The sequence below is a fragment of the Ctenocephalides felis genome, unplaced genomic scaffold, assembly GCF_003426905.1.
Source record: "Ctenocephalides felis isolate EL2017-DRISC unplaced genomic scaffold, ASM342690v1 CF-g0.4_SCAFFOLD_01170, whole genome shotgun sequence".
In the NCBI taxonomy this organism is placed as follows: domain Eukaryota; kingdom Metazoa; phylum Arthropoda; class Insecta; order Siphonaptera; family Pulicidae; genus Ctenocephalides; species Ctenocephalides felis.
In genome coordinates, this window is record NW_020537324.1 from 38,914,170 (window position 1) to 38,939,797 (window position 25,628).

Below are 25,628 nucleotides of genomic sequence, written 5' to 3' on the forward strand. Positions count from 1 at the left end.
TCGTTGTATTCAAATATCACAATATAATCATAGAACAAATGTTCCTGGAACTGCAGTGTGCTGTACCTCTCAGCAGATGGTCTACTGTTCCTAAGTTTATTGCTCGAATTATTCGTAGGTCGTCGGTATAGGTAAGATCAAACTGATTCTACGATTCATTTGTTAAACATTATTGAAATTACCAAAAATATAATATTTTGGCTATAAATTGAGACTTTTAATATACCCTAGTGCCTACATGCGATCTACATGCACACGATGAGCAAAACCAATTTAAAATCGGATCAGTGTTTTAGGCGTTTATTGCGGACGGACAACATGACACTAATTTTATACATATTAAGATATTGATACATATATGTTTATTTTCCTAACAATAAATCCAATAAATAAAAAACAACTTGTTTTTTGTGAATGTTTATTTACGACGTTTCGGAACTAGATACGTTCCATCATCCGGTTTCTTCTGTCAAAAACACTTTTTATATGGGAATAAACACATTAATATTACAGGCGTGGGATTCGAACCCGATCAGTTTTGACTTTCTTAAATGCAAATACAAAATGGCTGCTAGCTTCGAAACCGCTAACCCTGCCTTCCCAAAAATTTAATCAGTTCTTCATCTTGTCGATACAAGTACTTTGAGTTATTAAAATCGGGCGCTCCGTTCGCTTAAAAATTGAGTTTTTGCCGTTTTTGGCACTTTTTGTCCCGTATTTTCGCAATGGCTAGACCTGCCATCGCCAAAAACTAATCAGCACGTCTCCATATCAATTCGAATCGAATGTTCTTTGAGTTATTCAAATCGGTTGATCGGTGTTCCCGAAATCGTCGACGAAGATTTGTATCCACACACACTCACGCACACACACATACATCCATTTTTTCTAAAGTATGCCAAAATATTCAGAACCCTTTGACATGTAAAGATATATAACAATGTTTATTTTCCGCTTTTTTGCGATTACTATAACTGCCCTACGAAAGAATTTTTTTTTAATTATAGAAAATAAAAAATAAAATTAAGTAGCAAAAATTATTTACCTGCAATATTGATCTATCTATCCATAACACTAATTTTTTGTTTAAAACACTGGGAAAAAATTTTTTTAGAGTATTTGTAAAATTTGACTTCACACGGCTAAGTTAATGTCTGTAATGGACTTCTGTTACACAGATGTGTCTAAGGTCCAAACGCGAATATTGTTTTGTGGTCCTTGCATTGACAATTTACGAAAAAAGGGAATTATTTTTTAATTTGAAAAAGTATAAATATTTTGTTGTTTTAGACAAAACGGAGAATTATTTTCATATACATATACATATACACACATATGCATGTACATATGTGTACATACATACATGTATACAAACACTTATATGCATTATAGTGTTAGAAGTATCGAGGCAAAGTATCGATACCGAGTACTGAAAAAAGAATCGAGGCAAAGTATCGATTCCGAAAAAGTATCGTGGCAAAAGTATCGATACTACTCAGTGTCGAATATCGAGTACTTTTCACCAAAATCAAACATAAGTGCAAAATATATCTAAAACTCTCTACATATCGAATTTCAATATTATGATAAATTCTATTGCCTGTATTTCATGCCGTTAAATCAGCATCATTTTCAACATTTGGAAAAGTTTAAAACAATAAATTTTCGATACTAATTTCAAATTCGATTTATGTGAAAAAGAAAAATACTCATTATTTAAAAAATAGTATCGTTTTGTGACGAAAGTATTCATTTATTTTTTCAAAAAAAAAAAAAAATCAGTAATTCTAAAATAATATCGTTTTGTGACGAAAGTATTCATTTATGAAATTAGTGTCGGCTAATTTATATCAAAAAGAAAAATACTCAATAATTAAAAAATAGTATCGTTTTGTGACGAAAGTATTCATTTATAATAATAGTGTCGGCTAATTTATTTCAAAAAGAAAAATACTCATTAATTAAACAATAGTATCGTTTTGTGACGAAGGTATTCATTTATAATAATAATGTTGGCTAATTTACTTCAAAAAGAAAAATACTCATTAATTAAACAATAGTATCGTTTTGTGACGAAAGTATTCATTTATAATAATAGTCTCGGCTAATTTATTTCAAAAAGAAAAATACTCAATAATTAAAAAATAGTATTGTTTGTGACGAAAATATTCATATATGGATTTAGTATCGGCTAATTTATTTCAAAAAGAAAAATACTCATTAATTAAACAATAGTATCGTTTTATGACGAAAGTATTCATTTATAATAATAGTGTCGGCTAATTTATTTCAAGAAAAATACTCATTAATTAAAAAATAGTATCGTTTTGTGACGAAAGTATTTATTTGTGAATTTAGTATCGGCTAATTTATATCAAAAAGAAAAATACTCAATAATTAAAAAATAGTATTGTTTTGTGACGAAAGTATTCATATATAGATTTAGTATCGGCTAATTTATTTCAAAAAGAAAAATACTCACTAATTAAACAATAGTATCGTTTTGTGACGAAAGTATTCATTTATAATAATAGTGTCGGCTAATTTATTTCAAGAAAAATACTCATTCATTAAAAAATAGTATCGTTTTGTGACGAAAGTATTTATTTATGAATTTAGTATCGGCTAATTTATATCAAAAAGAAAAATACTCAATAATTAAAAAATAGTATTGTTTTGTGGCGAAAGTATTCATTAATGGATTTAGTATCGGCTAATTTATTTCAAAAAGAAAAATACTCATTAATTAAACAATAGTATCGTTTTGTGACGAAAGTATTCATTTATAATAATAGTGTTGGCTAATTTATTTCAAAAAGAAAAATACTCGATAATTAAAAAATAGTCTAATCTTTCGAAGTATTCAACCTATGTAAACTAGGCTTTTATTCAATCGCGTTAGTTATAATACTGATTAAGAATGATATTAGAAATAATTGTGTTAAGAAATCTTTAGAATTATTTTACTATTATCCTATTACATATAATAGTTGTATGTGCACAGATGCACTGGACGCTTTTGCATATTATGTTCTTCTTACAATAGATTAGGTACAATGACCATCCTTTTAACCCGAAAGTAAACAGCTTATTGTAAAAATTGGAGACATGATCAATTGTTAATTGTACCTTCAGACACAGGTTGGAAAAACCTATATATTTTTATTATATTTAATAATAAAATGATTAGGAAATAATTAATTGATTTCAATGGAATGTAAAAGCAAAAATTAGTTATAAGTTTAGATCGCGACGATATGATTTGTCGATGCCGCGGCATCCGCGTCGAACAATGAAAAAACAAAGCTGCTGCCGCTACAATCGTAAGTCTTACTTATTTTAGAAATAAGTATCGGCTTTCGAAATTAATATCGCAAATATAATAATTTCAATAGAAATACTCATTAACCATAAGTTAGTATTTATTAATAATAAAATAATTTCTATGGAAATACTTAACGATTATAAAGTAGTATTATTTTAGAAAAAAAGGTATCGGCTTTAAAAATTAGAATCGGAAATATAATAATTTTAATGGAAATACTAAACGATTATAAAGTATTTATTCTAGAAAAAAAAAGTATCGGATTTAGAAATTAGAATCGGAAAGAAAATAAATTTTAATGAAAATACTTAACGATTATAAAGTAGTATTTATTTTAGAAAAAAAAGTATCGGCTTTAAAAAATTAGAATCGGAAATCGAATGTCTTAATAAATTATTTAACCAAAGTTGGTTGCGAGACAATTTCGTAGATAACAAGATTTTTGCATACAATATATACAAAATTTATTATCGTTGATAAACATATGCTCTCGGGGGTAACAGAAATTATATTATCGACGTACGTAATCTTAAACTCTAATTCTTTTAATTATTGTTAATCATTGGCTCCGAACTGGGGGCATTCATATACATTTTCTTTAACAAAAACCACATCGCACTCGACTTATCGCTTGTTTCGTTTGTTATCTGTGAAGAGCGACAAAAGAGAATGAGTGGTGTTCATAAAATGCGGTCGAACTTTTGGTGAGGTCAAAAAATATAGCCGATACTTTTTTAGTAGAATCGGCGCAAAGTATCGATACCGCCAAAAGAATCGGCCTGAAGTATCGATTCCAAAAGTACTCAGTGTCGAAGTCAAAGTATCGATTCTTACTCAGTATCGATACTATCGTTCTAACGCCATATGCATATACATATACACATACCTATATTTTAACTATATGCACACACAATACACTACATATATATGTATGCATATACATGAAATCATTTTAAATATTAATCGTTTTTAATTAGATTTAAAAAAATTATATTGCATTTTTGATAGTTCTGCTATAACAAACTCTTTTATAGTATTTATTATATTTTCAGTTCACATATTATTTTGAGGACTTGCTATATTAATATTCAATTTGTCTCATCATTTGGCCGAGAAAGCATTGGATATGTGCGAGAGTGAATCGTTTTTTTTTTAAAGCGAATCCTAATAATTGTTTGCTAACGTTAAAATAATTTTTAATTTTGTATTTTCTGGTAGCAAGCTTATAACTAGTTTTTGATTAGCATTATTTGAAATAATATAATTTTTTATTTTACATAATATTGTCCAAATCTATCAAAGTATAAAGTTATACGTATACCTGAGGTATATATGGTTTTCTATGTATAAAGTTATACCAATTTTAAATTACAAGGTTAGGTCAATTCTGTGTGCCAAGGCGCTCATATCCTATGTTTTTATAAAATTCGTGATTTTCTTTAAACTTTTCTACTACTCATTCTGTCCCATTTAACAGGCAACAAATATTAATCATGGAGATAGCGGATCTGCAGCATTGGTTACGAAATCAGAGAGCAGTTCTTCACGTAGTCATGTAGAAACTGTGAGTGAGCGACCGCACACGATTTCAGCAGGTTTGTTCATTTATTGTCTCACTTACATTGCTTGATACGCAGGAATAGACTGTGTATACTGAATATATATATATATATATATATATATATATATACTAGCAAACCCGACGAACTCCGTTTCGCCACCAGATGGTTTCGTGAGAAAGATGAAGAATTTTTTTGTTTGTTTTATATTTGAAAAGGAAAAATTTGATCAGGAAGGAAAACCCGACTTATTTTTATATATATAGAAGATAATCTATTTGCAATTTTTTAAAACAATTATTGATTATTTTTATTACTCGAATTTTTAATTACGGTGCGTGAAGTTCCAGCAATTTGCATTAGGGCACGATGCCATGCACCGCTAATTTTCTTAGCTATAAACCTTGCGGAGCCCGAGACCTTTCCAAAGAATGCAAAATTGTCGAAATCGGTTCGTGCGTTCTGGAGTTATTTCGTCAGGAAGGAAAACCCGACTTATTTTTATATATATAGAAGATATATATTATAAAATTTTATGATATGAGTGGAACGAATATTAAATGTTTATTATGAACAAAACAGCACTCAGATTTTTTTAACACAACTTTATTTTATGATTACAAACGTTTCGAGACCAAGGTGTGCCTCATCTTCAGTGTAATTTTCAATAACAGTTACTTATTACTAAACACTCTTTAATATTTTATTTAAAAACTATATTTTGACTTTTGAATATAAAACACCAACTATTCCTTGCATTGGCAAGTGACAATTGTTTCAATCAAAGCTTGACACGGTACCAACTTCGGACTAACAATAGCATAAGTCTGAGAACCGCCACAAATATTTTACATGACACTTATATAAACACTTATATAAATAAGTTATAATTTTTTCATTTAGCTTATTCTTTTCAATAAATTAATCTGTTTTTTCATATTTTTTGAATTTTGTATGCGAGCGCTTTCCTATTGTTTACATTTTAGTGTTACCCATCCTGTCTCCGTTAGATACTTCAGATTTGTTTCGAATAATTCTGTAAATGTCACATGTCAGTTATTACCGTGTCAAGCTTTGATTGAAACAATTGTCACTTGACAATGCAAGGAATAGTTGGTGTTTTATATTCAAAAGTCAAAATATAGTTTTTAAATAAAATATTAAATAATGTTTAGTAATAAGTAACTGTTATTGAAAATTACACTGAAGATGAGGCACACCTTGGTCTCGAACCGTTTGTAATCATAAAATAAAGTTGTGTTAAAAAAATCTGAGTGCTGTTTTGTTCATAATAAACATTTAATAAAAAAATTTGACTCTTATTCGTTCCGTTCTCAAAGACAATAGTTACCCTTCGCACTTGGTCAACAACATCATTAATAATAGATTAATTTATTTACAAACTAATTCTAATAATTCATTTTCACCTTCTTGTTCAAATTCAATAGCTTCCTCTTCCGCCCAATACGAAGGAACTATCTGTTTACCTTTTTTAAGCAATTTTTCATATTTTTTAAAAAAGTTATTTTCTTCAGAAGGATTCCGATTAGTTTTTAGTTTTGATAATACGTTTAATTGCCTTTTTTCGGTTCTTAAGTCTGGAACCCCGTCTGATAGGGTCACCGATTCTGTTTACAGGTTGGATTGCAATGATTGCAACATGTGTTATATTGGAGAAAGTTTCCAGTATATTTATAAGATAGTTAATCAACATATTTATAATTCAAAAAAATCCAAACTAATTCAAAACGATGTTTTCAGATCATATGCTCAATCTCAATCACACTTTTAACACTTCACATCCGGTTATTCTTCATATCGAAAAAAATATTGACCTTAGAAAATTTGCTGAATCCTTTTTTATTTCATTAAATTCCTCCTCTTGTGTTAATAAACGCAATTCATCCCACCTTTTACATGATAGTTACCAGATTGTTATTGATTTTATTAAAAAAACAAAAAAATAATTTGCTTATCTCTTTTATATTATTTTTTACAATATTGTTTTTTCTTGTTCTAACTTTTACATTGGTTTGCTTTTTCCTTTTGATCAATTCCAGTTCAAGCACTGTGTTCGATTCTTTTTCGTGCCTCGAGAATTTGTCCTTGATGCGTCCCCTCCCATTCCTATCAATACGCCTATTGAAATAATTCAGTCGAGTCTGGATGCTCGGTATGGGCGTGTTTCTCGCTTCACAATTATGCATTTCATAACTTTTAGTCAAATTAGTTTTCAAATCTTTTAGTTATTCATAATTTTTTCTAAAAAAATGTTTTTCTCTAATATGTTATTAAGTTTAATTTTTTAAAATAAATTTTTGTTGAGTGTTTTTGTCCTGTGGTGTGTATAATGTTTCTCTATGCTATAATTAATCTATATTGTTGTTTATATTAGTTAATAAAATTTTCAAATTGTTGTAGTTGCTGAATGATGACACGCATCTTGTGTCGAAACGTATAAATAAGTTTTTATACTTTATACCTTTTTTATTTCGACGAATGGGCTGCTAGTTACTTTGAAATATATATATATATATATATATATATATATATATATATATATATTAATTGTTTAATATGAACAAAACAGCACTCAGATTTGTTTAACACAACTTTATTTTATGATTACAGACGTTTCGAGACCATGGTGTGTCTCATCTTCAGTGTAATTTCAAAAACAGTTACTTATATACTACACATTCTTTAATAATTTATTTAAATTTCATTTAATTTTTTGGTATACAAAAAAACACCAACTATTCCTTGCAATGCTTGACACAGTACTAAAGAAACATACTCGTATAACACTTACAGAAATATTCTAAACAAATTTGATGTACTTATATAGATGGAGACAGAGAGGGTATCATTATAATGTAAACAAAAGGAGTGCTATCGCATACAAAATCGATAAAAATGAAAAAACAAATTAATTTATTGAAAAGAATAAGATAAATGAAAAAAATTATAAATTATTAATGATGTTTATATAAGTGTCATGTAAAATATTTGTGTCGGTTCTTAGATTTATGCTATTGTTAGTCCGAACTATTAACATTGATTCTGCCATGCTCCGTTTAAATAAGTCTTTCTCATGGAATAAAATTTGGGGATTGTCAAAATCAAACTTATGGTTGTTGATATTAGCATGATCCACAAGTGTACTTTTAAATTTTTTTGGTCTATTTCAGATATGTCGATGACACATTAATATTACTTAATAAAAAAGATATAGATAATGTTTTCAACAAATTCAATGAGTACAATTCTTTTTTACAATTCACTCAGGAACTTGAAAATGATTCGACGTTACATTTTCTTGACGTAAAACTCATTAATAGAGGCGGTGTATGTTATACAGACTGGTACAGAAAAGATAGTTGGTCCGGGAGATACATTAATTTTAATTCGCATGTTCCTCTCAATATAAAAATTTCTACCATTCTAAATCTTGTAGATCACGCTATTTTATTATCTGATCCCCTGTTTTATGATACAAACATAAAATTAGTTAAAACGATCCTACTTGGCAATAATTTTCCATATAAGTTAATTTGTCCAATTATTAAAAATAGAGTCGCAAAATTACTTGAACCTTTTGATAAGAAACCGGAAGAGCCTGGCAAAACAAGTGTTCCTGAAAAAACTTTTTTCATTAATTTTCCATATCTTGACAATAATTTTAACCAATTATCAAAAAGACTTTTCAAAAAACATAATATTCGTATTACTTTTTCTCCATTAAAACAATTAAAATTTTTATATTCCAAAATTGAAGATGAAACTCCATTAACAAAAAAGAAAGATATAGTTTATAAAGTAAATTGTTTGGATTGTAATTGCTCTTATATTGGCCAGACCTGCCAGAACTTAGAAAAGAGACTCAGGCAACATGAATTACAATGTGAAAAAATAGATAACAAAAAATTTAAAAGTACACTTGTGGATCATGCTAATATCAACAACCATAAGTTTGATTTTGACAATCCCCAAATTTTATTCCATGAGAAAGACTTATTTAAACGGAGCATGGCAGAATCAATGTTAATAGTTCGGACTAACAATAGCATAAATCTAAGAACCGACACAAATATTTTACATGACATTTATATAAACATCATTAATAATTTATAAATTTTTTCATTTATCTTATTCTTTTCAATAAATTAATTTGTTTTTTCATTTTTATCGATTTTGTATGCGATAGCACTCCTTTTGTTTACATTATAATGATACCCTCTCTGTCTCCATCTATATAAGTACTTCAAATTTGTTTAGAATATTTCTGTAAGTGTTATACGAGTATGTTTCTTTAGTACTGTGTCAAGCATTGCAAGGAATAGTTGGTGTTTTTTTGTATACCAAAAAATTAAATGAAATTTAAATAAATTATTAAAGAATGTGTAGTATATAAGTAACTGTTTTTGAAATTACACTGAAGATGAGACACACCATGGTCTCGAAACGTCTGTAATCATAAAATAAAGTTGTGTTAAACAAATCTGAGTGCTGTTTTGTTCATATTAAACAATTAATATTCGTTCCACTCATATCATAAAATTCTATATATATATATATATATATATATATATATATATATATTAACAAAGTCTAATAATCGGGCATAACATCAATAAAAAACATGAATTTCTTTCAAAAATTTATTTTAAATCCATACGTTTCGGCTATAATCCTAGCCTTCATTCAGTGGAAACTAAAAATAAAATTAAAAACTAAAACAATTGAATTGGAGTGAAAAGAAAAAAATAAAATAGTAATTAGTACTTACAATTAGTTGATCTTAGTGTTAAATTGGAAAATTTTAATAATCCATGGTATTAGGATATGGTAATGCACTACACTATGTATTATAAACATTAACTTGAAATTACACAATATTTTCACAAAATACTGATTTGAAAAAATCACAAATGAATAGTGTGTTATTCGTAGACTGGTTGAAGATGTAATGGAGAAAGTCATTTTTTAAAAAATATTTTTACCAAGATTCTGCACATGTGTGGAACGAATTGTAAAACCTTTGCGCGAACGCTTTTATTGTTTTGTAAGAAATTTGGAAATGTTATCTAAATAGAAGAGATTTGTGTGGATAAAGGCAACATCACTGTTATCATAGATAAACAAGACTATATAAATAAAATATCTGAATTATTACTTGACACTAATACTTACAAAATTACCAATAACGATCCAACTGACTACATAAACCGCACGTGCCATAAATTTTTAGACAAACTTACAACAAACAAACAACTAACAAAAGAGATAACTTCTGACCTGAAAAATTTACACCCATATTTTCCCAGACTTTATGGCCTTCCCAAAGTCCACAAAAATAATTTACCTTTTAGACCAATAGTTTCCGACATTAATACTCCCCTATATAAACTCTCAAAATACATAAGTAACATTTTGACTACAATAACAAAACAATCACCACACTACATAAAAAATTCTTATGAACTCGTTACTGACTTAAAACACAAGATAAATTATATACCAGACAACTACAAACTAATTAGCTTAGACGTAGTCTCACTTTTTACTAATGTACCCCTAGACCTTATTTTAGACGCAATAACAATCCGATGGAATGAAATTTCCCCGTTGACTTCTTTATCTTTACACTGGTTCAGGGAAACTGTCAAGTTCATTGTCTCTAACACTTATTTTGAATTCAATGGCTCTTTCTATTATCAAATTTTTGGGGCGCCAATGGGGTCCCCAGCAAGTCCATCTCTAGCAGAAATATCCTTACAACTCCTTGAAAATACAATTTTTAAAAATTACAATAAACATATTTTTTATTACCGTTATGTAGATGACATTATCACTTGTATCCCTAGTGATGATGTCACTATGATAATTGATCAATTTAATAACGTCAATAAAAAACTAAAATTTACAGTGGAATTGGAGACAATGAACTCGATAAGTTTCTTAGACATAAAACTTATACGTACTACAGATAACAAACTAATAACAAATTGGTATCAAAAACCAACTAATTCCGGACGCTACCTTAATTACTTTTCTTATCATCCACTCAAAATGAAAATAGGTACTATAATAAATCTAACGGACCACGCAATACTTCTATCGGACAAAACATTTTGGGACAACAACATCAAATTAATTACAAAAATTTTAACAGATAACTCTTATCCCCTAAAACTTATAAATTCCGTAACTAGTAACAGACGAACGTACCTTTTGAATAAAATGGACAATTGCACAGTACATAACGATTTACCTGACTCAGAAACTCATTCTGGTGTAATATGTTTGCCATACATTAAAGAATTGTATGTTCCTTGGATAAAACTTTTTTATAAATCTGGACTTCGACTTGTAACCAATTTTAGTACAACTACTAGCACTATTTTTACAAAAACAAAAACCCCATTTAATATCGAACGACTCAGAAATCTCGTCTATCAAATAAATTGTTTAGACTGCAATTTAATTTACATAGGAGAAACTAGCCAGAACCTCAATAAACGGTTACAACAACATAAAAACAATTCAAAAAACCCCAAACAATTCAAAACTGTTCTTGCAGACCATATATACACTTTAAAACACAATATGGACTTTTCTAATCCGACTATACTACAATTTGAACAAAATTTATTTAAACGAAGAATTATAGAGGGATCTTTTTTAACTATTTATAACAAAAAGACAATAAATAAACGGAATGAACTCAACACGCTGTGCGACACAAATCTCTTCTATTTAGATAACATTTCCAAATTTCTTACAAAACAATAAAAGCGTTCGCGCAAAGGTTTTACAATTCGTTCCACACATGTGCAGAATCTTGGTAAAAATATTTTTTAAAAAATGACTTTCTCCATTACATCTTCAACCAGTCTACGAATAACACACTATTCATTTGTGATTTTTTCAAATCAGTATTTTGTGAAAATATTGTGTAATTTCAAGTTAATGTTTATAATACATAGTGTAGTGCATTACCATATCCTAATACCATGGATTATTAAAATTTTCCAATTTAACACTAAGATCAACTAATTGTAAGTACTAATTACTATTTTATTTTTTTCTTTTCACTCCAATTCAATTGTTTTAGTTTTTAATTTTATTTTTAGTTTCCACTGAATGAAGGCTAGGATTATAGCCGAAACGTATGGATTTAAAATAAATTTTTGAAAGAAATTCATGTTTTTTATTGATGTTATGCCCGATTATTAGACTTTGTTAATACATATGTCAACATCAAATTCAGAATCATAAAAAATATATATATATATATATATGTGAGTTTGGTGTTGATATATATTTTGATGAGTTATTTGTAATCGGGCAGTAACACTAAGTAAAAAAAAAAACTAAAGTAATTTTGAAATACTTTATTTATCCATACGTTTCGGTCTTCATCGAGACCGTCATTCAGTGGAAAAACTAAAAGATTTTATATGATGTAGGAGGAAAATAATATAAAGTTATAGAACTTATATATAAGTATGTACTTACAGAATTAATTATACAAAAATACACTACACTATTACACTATGATAAACCAAGCTATTAATAACTGAAACATTTAAACTATTTTTTTTTTTTTTGACAATTTTTTGGTTACATTGTAGTGTGTACAAGTTGGTTAACACTAAATACTGAATGAATTGTGTTTACAAATTTTGCGAAAGTGTAAAAAGACCGGCAAACATATGTTTTTTGTAAAATAATAAAATAATAAAAATACACGCTTCATTCAGATATAGTGGTGTTTTTGAAATGGTCTAGGATTATTTTATAGTCATTGCAAAGCGAATTGTTGTCAGTTCTTAAATTTATGGCCCTATCCTTGTATAAAGATATTAGACATCCTTCGCTAAATCGTCTTTTAAATAAATTATTTTCGAAATGTAAAATCGTGGGATTGGAAAAATCAATGTTATGTTTGAGCTGATTAATATGATCCGTTAGTTGTGTTTTATTCTGGTTTTTATTTTTCGAGTTGCTTTTGTGTTGTGATGTTCTTTTGTGAAAATTCTGACTGGTTTCACTTATGTAGACGCAATTACAATCTAGGCCAGTGGCGTAAGTAGATCCCCCGGGGCCCGTGGCAAAATTTTCCGATGGGGCCCTATCGTGGTATTCAATTTTTAATTTATCTAATTTTGTTTAATAAACGTGTAAAGTCATTTACACGCTGTTACTATTGGCTAAAACAATTTTTAATGAATTTTATCACAAATTAGCAAACCAACTTTGACTATTTTAATTTTATGGCTTTAAATTAAATTGAATGCAATTATACAAATGGTAGAAATGTAAAGTATTGACTTATGGGTATAATTGTTTCATAATTTAATTATGATTATATAAAAATAACAAAAAATACATAAAACTTAATTTTTCTTGAAAATCAAACATGAAATATTGGTTTATATTTTTAACGTTAGAATAAATGAAATTAAACTAAAACGTATTTTTTAATGAAAATTAATCTTTCACTTTCTTAAATTTAATTATTACATAACCTTCCATTAACAATTTCTTTTTTTACTGTAATTAATTTTATTGATTGAGTAGTAACGTTCAATCTTTATAAAAATTCATGTTTTCATCAATACCACTTATTGAAAATTTTTGGACAATTTTTTTAACGAAGATGAAGACATTTATCTAGCTTCTGCTCGAAAAAACAATAGCGTGAACCCTGCATATATTCAAAATATAATAAAAATAAAATGTTAACTTCAATAAGCTATTAAGTAAATACAATCTTTTCTTACTGCTTTCAGTTGCGTAAAAGTGTCTATTCCTAAGCATTTTCTATTCCGCCTCTGAAAATTGATCGAAATTTAAATTTCTCTGGAAAAAGTGGCAAATGATTCAGAATCTGAACAAAATTTTTTTATGGCACTGTTCTATTAAATAATGGTTTTAAAATTTGTTTAGATAAAAAAAAACATATCTGAATTTCTGATATGTCTGTTTTATCTGAACAAATAGAGCTCTTATTTAATAGATCAGTATCATTGAAAACTTCTATTGTAGGAAAATACTGAAATTTGCAACATATTAGTTCATCGGAAGAAACGCATTTTAATTTGTTTAATAATAATCTTCAATACTCGATAAAATATATTCACTTTGAGCAAACTTTCAGTAGCTTGAATATGAATTCGCAAAGCTTATCAAATTAGAGTATTACCTTCTTCTGAATATTTTTAAATCATGATAAATAATTTTGTACTACACTATTTGCGTCTTATTTTAAATTTCTAAATTCATGCCAATACTTTTCTAATTCTTAACTATTTTTTTAAATGTTTGAAAGATTAGTGGCTTTAGATTATAGCGCTTTGGATGCTGTGTCGATAGTAGTAGAATTTTACAATGAAAAACCAATAATAAAATAATTGTAATTTGTAAACTTCTTTTTATGTGAAATAGTTTCATTTTGGATTTCAACAAAACCAAATTTTAAAGCAAGAATGTCCTGCACATATAGTAGGCTTAAATATATTTAATGTTATTGAAATTGCTGACACACTTTACTTATTAGATTCAAATCTAGATAAAATATTCCATCTTCTTATATTATATACAAAATTATTCAAAATTTATAAACGATTTAAAGAAAGCGCGAAAAAATATGAAGAAACTAGTTGATGTGTTCTAATACAAATTAAAATCCCTTTGTTTAGAATGTGTTGAAATTAGGCTTGCAATAAATAGTATAATCAGCAAAATATCGATCTATCGAAGTAAGTTCGATGCAGGCCTGGTTGAATGATTAACTCCGGCTTTGAAATTTAAGGAAAACTTAAAAAATATAAAATATAGGTTTCAAGTGAAATTAAATGTATGTACAATGTAAAAATATATGTCTGAGTCCGCGGCTTCCTCGGCCGGGGCTCCCTTAGGTCGGGGGCCCGTGGCATTCTGCCACCCACGCCACCCTATAGTTACGCCACTGATCTAGGCAATTAAGCTTATAAACTAGATTACTTAGGATTCTTGGGTTAAATTTCGATTTTAATTTTGTAAAAAAAGTTGAAAAAGTGTTTTCGGAGGTACAAACTACTCTAATATTATTTTTACTGAAAAGTTTACTCCACGGGTAATGTAATTCTTTAATGAAAGGTAAACTTATAGTTCCGACGTAGTTTTCAAGGTTTGGATTATCAATTCAATTATTGTGACGGTTTTGGAGATATAGGATTCTATTTTTTGTTATGGATTGGATGAGGTGTTGTGGGTAGGAGTTTTTGGTTAGGATTTGTGAAATGAGAGAGAGATTCTTTCTTAAAATGTGTATTTTTATTATTTTATTATTTTACAAAAAACATGTTTGCCGGTCTTTTTACACTTTCGCAAAATTTGTAAACACAATTCATTCAGTATTTAGTCGTTAACCAACTTGTACACACTATAATGTAAACAAAAAATTGTCAAAAAAAAAATTAGTTTAAATGTTTCAGTTATTAATAGCTTGGTTTATCATAGTGTAATAGTGTAGTGTATTTTTGTATAATTAATTCTGTAAGTACTTATATATAAGTTCTATAACTTTATACTATTTTCCTCCTACATCATATAAAATCTTTTAGTTTTTCCACTGAATGACGGTCTCGATGAAGACCGAAACGTATGGATAAATAAAGTATTTCAAAACTACTTTAGTTTTTTTTTTTACTTGGTGTTACTGCCCGATTACAAATAACTCATCAATATATAGATATATATATATATATATATATATATATATATATATATATATGTGTGTGTGTGTGTGTGTGTGTGTATATTGTAGAGCTTCGAACAAAGAATCCAAAAAGTAATTAAAAAAAAAGTTTTTTAAAAAAAACATTTCTTTATTTATTTACTGTCGACGTTTCGGAACTAGGTACGTTCCATCTTCAGGACATCTGTCAAGAAACATGATATTGATAAGATTTAAGCAAATAATATGTTTGAAAAGCAGAAGATGATGGATTTTTTATATATAAAATGAAAAAAATTGTGGAAAAAATAATGTAGAGAAATATGACAATATAATCAAAATGAAAATAATAAAAATAAATGAGTGGATTATATAACAAAATATTAATTTTTTTTTAAAATTTAGAAAGTTTTAGAAAGATTTAAGAAAAGGTTACTGAACAAACAGAATTAATTAGCTGTATGATTGATTTCTCACTAACACTTATTCACTAAAAAAGTTTTTATAAAAAAAATGATTTTATAAATTATTTAAGAAATTATTTTCAATTTCTAAATCACATTTTTCTTACTAATAATTCAATACGCATTATTACTTAGGTTAAAATCTTAGGTGAATTAATTTGTAAAATCTAGAGTTCCAATGGCACTGTTCATTCAAAGATCATGAACTTGCTAAATATTTTATATCCAATGCTAAACAAATGAATTTCTGACACATGAAACAAAATTCTAAATCAATTCTTTAATAAATAAAAATATTCTTTCGTATTTGAATAATTTAGTAAAGTTAAGCCAAATACAACGCGCATAAGATTGAAAAAGTAATGTATATGAAATATTGGTATTGTGATATTTATTAAACTAAATAATATATTTTTATCTGCCAAACATATATTGTATCTTATATTGTTCTGATTTCTGGCACATCTCAGCTGCTTTTCGGCAATAATAGTGAAGACATTACTTTTTTCTTGTCATTATCTAGACTCATAATTTCAGCTAAATTCAAATTTCAAGTGAATTTACATTTCTAGCAGATGATAGTTCAAATGTTTTCAATGTCAAACAGCGATAAGTGTTTTTATGTACTTTTTATCATTTATTTCTACAATATAACTATACTTTTATCGTTCATTAATTCTTAAAATATTCCTTTGACAAACTCTAAAAAGAATTATCAAAATCCGAATAACTCCAGAAGATTTTTATATATGCTAGCTTACCCAACAGATGTCCTGTACCCACATCTACAATTCAAAGGTTTCAAATTTTTCAGTATTCTATATTAAAATTTACCGTTTAAATAAAAATAGTTACTATTTTCTACATTACAGTCTAGACCAAAATGTATGCACATTAATATCGGTAATGTTCAATGTGTAACTGCGAAATAAAATTATGAGTTTCAATTCCTACACTTAACTTTTTAATCATACTGTGATCTGTGAAAATTGAAATCAGCCATATCACAACATGTAACATATATCAAACCAACATATATCGAGATATGTTGATTAAAATTGATAATAAAAAATTATACGCTATAATTTTTAAAACGAATTTATTTCCAATTAGTGCAGTAAACGGAGCGTTTTAGGTCTGAATTTTTTTACTGTGCTCCGAATTGAATGAAATTTTGGAATTAGGTTCATCTTACCCTCAAGTTCAAAAGTGAAAACAAGTCGGGTTGCGCCACCACCCCCCGGGGGGATGACACCCCTTCTCAATTGTGTAATTACATTTTTTCAAATTAACATCGGAAATCGATAGAAGAACTAATTATAAGAAAAAAATGTCTTTTATAGTTTTTTAAAAAATCTAATACTTTTCAAGTTACTGGCCACTAAAGATTCATATATTTTTGGCGTTTTTCTTCGTTTTTTTGCAAATATCTCCTAAAATATACATTTTAACAAAAATCATGTAATGAACAAAATAATGTCAATAAAAATCTTAATAAATCGGTATTACATAAAGTGTTCTAGGAAAAATATTAAGCAAGATTTGAAAGAGCAAAGTCGTTTTTTATTTCGTTCAAGATTTAATTGTTGTTTTTAAAGCCATCTAGTGTCGAGGTTTTACATTTTATGCATTTCGGTGAAATTTGGTTTTATAATGCTCAACATAAGCTTTAAAATGAGTGCTGTTACAAGTTTTTTGCGTGTAAAATGATTGAGCTATCATGCAAATAAGAAGCATATACGAAGTTTTTTCTTTTGGTTTAATGAGCGCCATTTCCACCAGAATTAAAGTAATTCACATTCCATCTAGAATTCATTTATACACATCTTGATGTATTCTAGCAGATTCACTACTTTAGTACAAACTATTTTCAGAAAACTCACGATTTTGTAAAAACTTTTTTTTCCAATTTGCGCGGCCGCGCAGTCTTTAAACATTCATAACTCTGTCAATTTTTGTGTGAAAGAACAATAATAGAAAACAATAATAAGCCAGAAAGATCCCTTTGATTTCGATCTATATGCTTTTATACTTTTTGAGATATAATGAAAATAATTTCGATTTTTAAAAATATTGGAAACAAAAGTTTTCATAAAATCGTGATTTTTCTGAAAATAGTTTGTACTAAAGTAGTAAATCTGCTAGAATCCATCAAGATGTGTATAATGAAGTGAATTCTAGATGGAATGTGAATTACTTTAATTCTGGTGGAAATGGCGCTCATTAAACCACATGATTTAAAAGAAAAAAACTTTGTATATGCTTCTTATTTGCATGATAGCTCACTCATTTTACACGCAAAAAACTTGTAACAGCACTCATTTTAAAGCTTATGTTGAGCATTATAAAACCAAATTTCACCGAAATGCATAAAATGTAAAACCTCGACACTAGATGGCTTTAAATACAACAATTAAATCTTGAACGAAATAAAAAACGACTTTGCTCTTTCAAATCTTGCTTAATATTTTTCCTAGAACACTTTATGTAATACCGATTTATTAAGATTTTTATTGACATTATTTTGTTCATTACATGATTTTTGTTAAAATGTATATTTTAGGAGATATTTGCAAAAAAACGAAGAAAAACGCCAAAAATATATGAATATTTAGTGGCCAGTAACTTGAAAAGTATTAGATTTTTTAAAAAACTATAAAAGACATTTTTTTCTTATAATTAGTTCTTCTATCGATTTACGATGTTAATTTGAAAAAATGTAATTACACAATTGAGAAGGGGTGTCATCCCCCCGGGGGGTGATGGCGCAACCCGAATTGTTTTCACTTTTGAACTTGAGGGTAAGATGAACCTAATTCCAAAATTTCATTCAATTAGGAGCACAGTAAAAAAATTCAGAGGTTATACCCTTTTTTCCTCTCCGTTTACTGCACTAAATATCTTAATTTGTTTTATTGCCAAGGGATACACAATATTTTTAGTAATTTCAGATGTATAAACAAATAAATTTTTTGCTTTTTCGAGCACGTAACATACAATTGTCCACGATTAAAACATTGTTTTTTCACATTTATCCCGTAAAAAATCATCGTCTGTGTTTGTAATTTATTCCTGGTTATTGTGTATGCTGTACATATTTGAAATTGCAGGGTTTTGAACTGTATAGCAAATTCAGAAATAGTTTTTTTATTGTTTATTGACCTTGTAATCAGGGACATTGGCCATTTTATAATTTTACATACTTTATATAATATCACTTTATATAGTATCATTTCTAATGAATGTATATAGGGCATTGTAAATTTGGTTTTCTATTAATAATAATATAAGATTAGTTGGAAGCGGGACTTTTATCTTTATAATTTCTTTGCTTAGTTTCATTCTGCTTTTTTCTACATTCCATGTTTATCAGAAATAGTTAATATATAGTATACGGTTAAACAAAAATATTACGCAATAATTTTTCCTCGTAAGGCAGAGCTAATTTTCTAAATATATTTAGAAATACTTAAGATAAAAGAGTATTGCAAAAGCTCTGTCTAATCATTGAAATTTTCCACTCAAAATAATTGCTTCAGTAATGTTGCCAATATTTTCTATATAATTTTTATAATCTTTTGCCATTCCTTGACTAGTTGCTTTTTGACTTTGAATAATAGTTTCTAAATTACATTTTTCTTACTAATAATTTAGTAGTCATTATTATCAAGTAAAATCTGATCATGTGCTTATGCCTAGCGGACCCTCCACACGATCCATTTTGTGTTTGCGCAAATGCCCTCAAACGTACTTACATCCATCATGATCACACCCAATATCATATCATAACTTTTTTACAAATTTAGGGATCATTTTCTATGAAATAGAACGTAATGCGTTTTCTAATCAAATTTATTATTTGTGGGTACCGCATTGATATGCTTCTTGATGTATCATATTTAATACAATAATTATCAAACTGACAAGCTTTTTTGGAGAAATATTGAAAATCTATTCGTTTTTTGTAATTTTGTTAAGGTGAATCTTATAGATGAAAATTATTAGATGGTTTCTTAATTTATTTTCGGTATTAAATCAAACCATGTCGAATTAACATAATATATTAATTGTAGTTCATAAATTTATTATGTCAAATTTTTTTTTTTTGTATATGAAAATATTTTTTTAAATAAGCCTGTGGGATAAAATTGAATCCTAGACTAAAATATCTGACAATTTGATATGCTTTCTCCTACTGGCATTTTTTTTCAACTTCAGGAGGTCTAAGTTATAATAATCCCAAAAAATCGTAAATAAAATTATTTATATATCTCTACGCTTTAAGATCTCCTGATGTATGCATGTGTTTGTGCGGTTACAATTTTTTGCCAATTGACATTTGATTTATAATAACGGGAAGACGTGCTGATTAGTTTTTTACAAAGACAGTTCCATCCATTTCGGAATAGGGGGTAAAAGAGTTGAAAAAATGCCAATTCAATTTTTCCAAAATAGAGAGTACGATTTGAATAATTCAAGACACATTTTACTTGTTTGACGAAATAAAGAACTATCGAAAATTTTGCGAGAGCATGGTCAGCGTTTTTGGTGATCCAAAAAAGTGTCATTTGGTGGTAAAAAATGATCATCGGACATATGCACATCAAATTATCATATTTTTTATAAAAAAATATTAATTATTACAAATTTTGTTTCCATATTTTGAATCATTTCGAACCAAGATTTTTAATTCTTAAAGTTTACTTTCAATTAGACAGTTTAAGTGTCCTTTGCAAGAATCAATCGACATGAGTGATTCAAAAAATATTCGCTTGGCTTTGACCGCGAGGCGTACTGTTTATGTCAAAGGCAGGTTTAGAATTTTTGGAGGTGCAGAGCAAAGAAGGTGCAAAAGTGGTCATGCAGGTTTTGAGAGTGGAGATCATCCGATTGGAATGACTCAAAAAATATTTTCTTTGTGTTATTTTAATGATATGAAGAAATGAAGTTTTCCGAAAAGGCAAGTCCAGCGGTTTCAAAATTTTGAGAAAATTTTTTTTTTTTTTTTTTTATTAACTCTTTTATTTACAACTGTCCAGTATAGGACATTCAGTAAATTTAATGGATTTACAATAGTCCGCCGAAAAGGTACATTGTATACAACTTTGACTTGTTGGAAAAAACAACTCAGTAGTTGTTTTTTCGATACAAAATTTACAATATTTACTTATTAAATAATTTCTTATAAATAATTATTAAGTTATTTCCATTTTTTTCTCAGGAGAGTTGATTGCTTAAATCCAGTGGCGCTTTTCTTTTCAACCTTCTACGATAGTTCTCTGTTATCAATGAGTTTGCTAATGTATTTGGGTGATTGATTAGCTTGTTTCTATACTTCTGTGCTGTTTTTGTTATTACTTCATTTATGGTAGGTGTATTCGTGTCGGCATGAATTAACCAGTTGGGAACATATTTTGGAGCTCCTAAGGCAATTTTCAAAAATTTGTTTTGAAATTTCTGTATAATTTCTATATTGGTCTTATGAGCACTGCCCCACAATTGTATACCATAACACCAAATTGGTTTGAATAAAGTTTTATATAAAAGTAGCTTATTGTATGCGCTTAGTTTGGATTTAGTTCCTAGTAACCAGTAAAGCTTTTTGGTTTTATCTCAAGCTGTTGTCTCTTTTTTTTATATGAGTTAGCCAATTAAGTTTTCTATCGAGGTATATGCCGAGATATTTCACATGGTCTTCTTGAGGTACTTGAGTATTTCCTATTCTTACTGGTGGGCAAGTCTCTCTTCTAAGTGTAAATGTGACATGTACTGACTTTAAGCCATTCATTTCAAATCTCCAGGTTTTGTTCCATTTTTCTAATAAATTTAAATGGTTTTGGAGTAACTCAGAAGCAGAACTGGAATCTATGTGGCTGGCTAGAATGCACGTATCATCAGCAAACGTAGCGATCAAAGTGTTAGTTGTTATTGGTATGTCAGATGTGTATATTAAAAATAGAATTGGCCCCAAGACGCTTCCTTGTGGAACACCTGAGGAAACTGTCTTATTTGATGATTCAGTTTCTAAAATATTTACATAAAAACTCCTATTTGACAGATATGATCTTATTATTAAATATAGAGAGTACGTCAAATTCATTTTTAATTTATAGAATAGTCCAGTATGCCATACTTTATCAAATGCTTGTTGTATATCTAAGAATGCTGCTGAACAGTACTTTTTTTCTTCTAGTGATTTATTTATATAATGGACAATTCTATGAGTCTGCTCTATGGTCGAATGCAATTTTCTAAATCCAAATTGGTATTGGGGTATAATGCTTTTGCTTTCTAATTCGCTTAAAATTTTTTTAAGCAAAAGTTTCTCATAAATCTTTGAAAGAATAGAAAGTAAACTTATGGGTCTGTATGATTTCAGCATACATGGATCTTTCCCTTCTTTTTGGACGACAATAATCCTGGCAGTTTTCCATACGTCCGGAAATATTCTCAATCTCGAAATAGAATTAAATAAGATAGTAATAAATCTTATTGTTTTAGGTGTAGACTCTTTTAACATCTTGCTTGTAATGAAGTCATTGCCAGGACATTTACCTGATTTGGAGTTTTTAATTATTTCCTTAACTTCTGAAGCAGAAAATCGGATAGGTACAGTATCTTCAGATGCCTCAACATTTGTTGATAAAAAGTCATGTATAAATTTTTCTTCATGATATGGTATTTGTGAAGGAATTGGTTGGAAAACTTGCTCAAAATAATCTGCAAACGCATTTGCCTTTTCCTGACGATTCCTTGCCCAAGAATTGACATCTTTCTTAATTGGTGAAGTATGTATAACAGGTTTTTTAAAGTTTTTGGTCATTCTCCATAGTGAATAATTAGTGTCACTAGTTGCTGTTAGATTATCTAGTTTTTCTTCCATGTTAGCATTGTTAATATCATGTAGAGACTTTTTTAATTCTTTACAAGCTTTGTTAAAGTTTGATCTGTCAGACGGGGATCTAGTAATTTGCCACTTTTTTCTGAGACGTCTTTTTATGGCTATTTTTTCTTTAATGTGAATTGGAATTTGTTTTGTAGAAGAACTATCAATCGTAGGAGTAGATTTTTGAGCTGCTAGTTGTATTGTGTTTGTGAGAGATGCAATAGCCTCTTTTATATCATCACTGGATTTTAATGGAACATTACAATTTATATCATGATCAAGAATTTCTTTGAATTTATCCCAATTAGTATATCTGTTTGAGAGAAATCTTGTCGTTGAAATATCAGGAGTATAGGAATGAAGGTGAAGTAGTACAGGCGAGTGGTCCGAATTCAAATCTAGGCATGATTGTACTGTTACTAAGTTACTTGGAATCCCTTTAACTAAAAAAAAGTCTAGTAAATCAGGAATTTTTTGATGATCAGTAGGCCAATAAGTGGGTTCTCCAGTTGATATTGGTGTTAAATCTTTACTCAATAGTGTTTTATATAACTCACGACCTCTTGGCGTTATTAGTCTCGAACCCCAATGGGTGTGTTTAGCATTAAAATCACCACCGGCTACAAAATGATTACCTAGCTTGTTAAAGAAATTTACAAATTGATTTTCTAAAATTTTATATCTAGGTGGGCAATATACCGCTGAAAAAATTAATTGTTTACCATTAAATGTAGTTGAAATATTTGATGCCTGTAAGTATTCAGTACAATATGGTTCAGATAGATCGTGTTTTATTTTAGTTTTTATAATGATCGCAGATCCTCCATGTGCCGTACCATCAGGATGCCTGTTACTATATATTGAGTAGTTGGGAATATTCATGAAACTTTTATCTGTGAAGTGCGTCTCTGAGATCAGCATTACGTCGATATTATTATGCATGAGGAAATTTTTGATTTCCAAATGATGTTGACTTAGGCCATTAGCATTCCAAAGGCACAGGTTCATTTATTGTTTACCATTAGACTTGTTAGTACTTTGAACATTGTGCCCATCTGTTCTAATAGAGTTTTCAACATAGATTTCAGTTCATGCATGTCATTGTCTTGTTGGCTTGTAACTGCATTGGTTTGAGAATATTCATTATGATTATGTTTAGAATTGAGTTGTCCATGTGTAGCTTGAGAATAAGAAATATTTGGGTTGACTGTACTATCCATTCGTCTATGTTGCGTTATATTTCTTCTGAGCAAAGGAAATCTTTTTTCTCGCTCATCCTTGTACTTCTCACATCCTTTATAATTGGCTGGATGGTTTCCTGAACATAATACACATTTTACGTTTGTGTTAAATTTGTCATCCCAAGAACACTTAGATGTCATATGTTCACCAGCGCATTTTACACATCGTGGTATTCTGTGGCAATAATTTTTTGTATGTCCATATTGTTGACAACGTAAGCATTGTACTATTTCTCTAGTTGGCCTTTTAGGTTCAATTACAACTTTAGTTCTATACAAGTTTTCCAAATTATATATGTTTTTATTGTTTGTATTTTGTTCCAATTCTACTAGAAATAGATTTAATGGATACTTTGTCAGTCTGCTTCTGATGTTCGCAATTCTTAATACCTTATGTTCATGGGATTCTATTTCTTGTTTAAGTAGATCCAGGTCTGTGCTGTGGTGTAAATTTTTGATAACTATTTTGAAGCTGCGTTTATTTTTTTCTTGATACGAATGCATCTGAGTACCTCTTTCCTTTAGTAGTTTTGCTATAGTATATTCGGATTATTTTTGAATTTTTGAATATCTCGGTTCGATTTATCGAGTTTAGTCCAATGACTTTTTAAATTGTGAAATCAGTTCAGGCGTTTTTAAAAATTAAATTTTGATTTATTACATCACAAAAGCGACTTTTAACACAAATTTTGACAATGAAATTTTATCAAATTTTGATAAATTTTTAAAATTGTCGAACCTTTTGACTCATCAATATCTTTCAATTATCTTTTTTTAATTTTGAAACACGTAATATGTTTGCACTTTTATGCTAATTTCAAACAACCGGCTTGGCCGATCGTCTCGCAAACCTAATCGGTCCGGCCGGTTTTTACCAAAAATTAATGAATACGATTTTCAACCAAGATCTTTCGAATGGTTATTGAATTTTTAAAATCGGCATAAGACTGTGGGCTAAAACGTAGGCGATTTTCTTTTCTCTTTTGTTAATTACAAAAAAACGGCTTGGTGGACCGATAAACCTGCCTTTCATACAAGTAAAATATTTTTGAATTATTCGGAAACCAGTCTCTCTCCTCTCTGAATTGCAATTTTTTGCCAAAACTAATCAGAACGTTTTCTTATCTATGGGAATAAAACATACATACATACATACACATCAATTTTTTTTCAAGGTATGCCAAAATGTTCAGAAATGTTGAAACGCAAAAATATGCAAAAATTTTCATTTTCGATCTTTTGCGAATTACTATAACTTACTTTACGCAAAGTTAAAAATTGTATTTATGTAATTTAGAATAAAATTATAGTTTAATTAAAAAAGTAAAAAATTGTCTATTAAAAAGGGCGCCTGATCAGATAGGGCCTAGGGCGGCAGAAACCTTAATCCGCCACTGCTACTACCCCACCAACGATCGTCGGAGTCC

At 28.6% G+C, this 25,628-nt stretch overlaps 1 protein-coding gene across 1 annotated transcript in view; it reads left to right on the forward strand.

The window, feature by feature from the left end:
• Positions 1-25,617, forward strand: part of LOC113366647 (metastasis suppressor protein 1-like) — a 41,575-nt gene extending 15,958 nt beyond the window's left edge. The window contains exons 6-7 of the mRNA XM_026608289.1: positions 4,803-4,920; positions 25,548-25,617. Coding sequence (XP_026464074.1) covers positions 4,803-4,920; positions 25,548-25,564 — 135 coding nt within the window. The 3' untranslated portion in view covers positions 25,565-25,617. The remainder of the gene's footprint in view (positions 1-4,802; positions 4,921-25,547) is intronic.
• Positions 25,618-25,628: the final 11 nt, after the last annotated feature.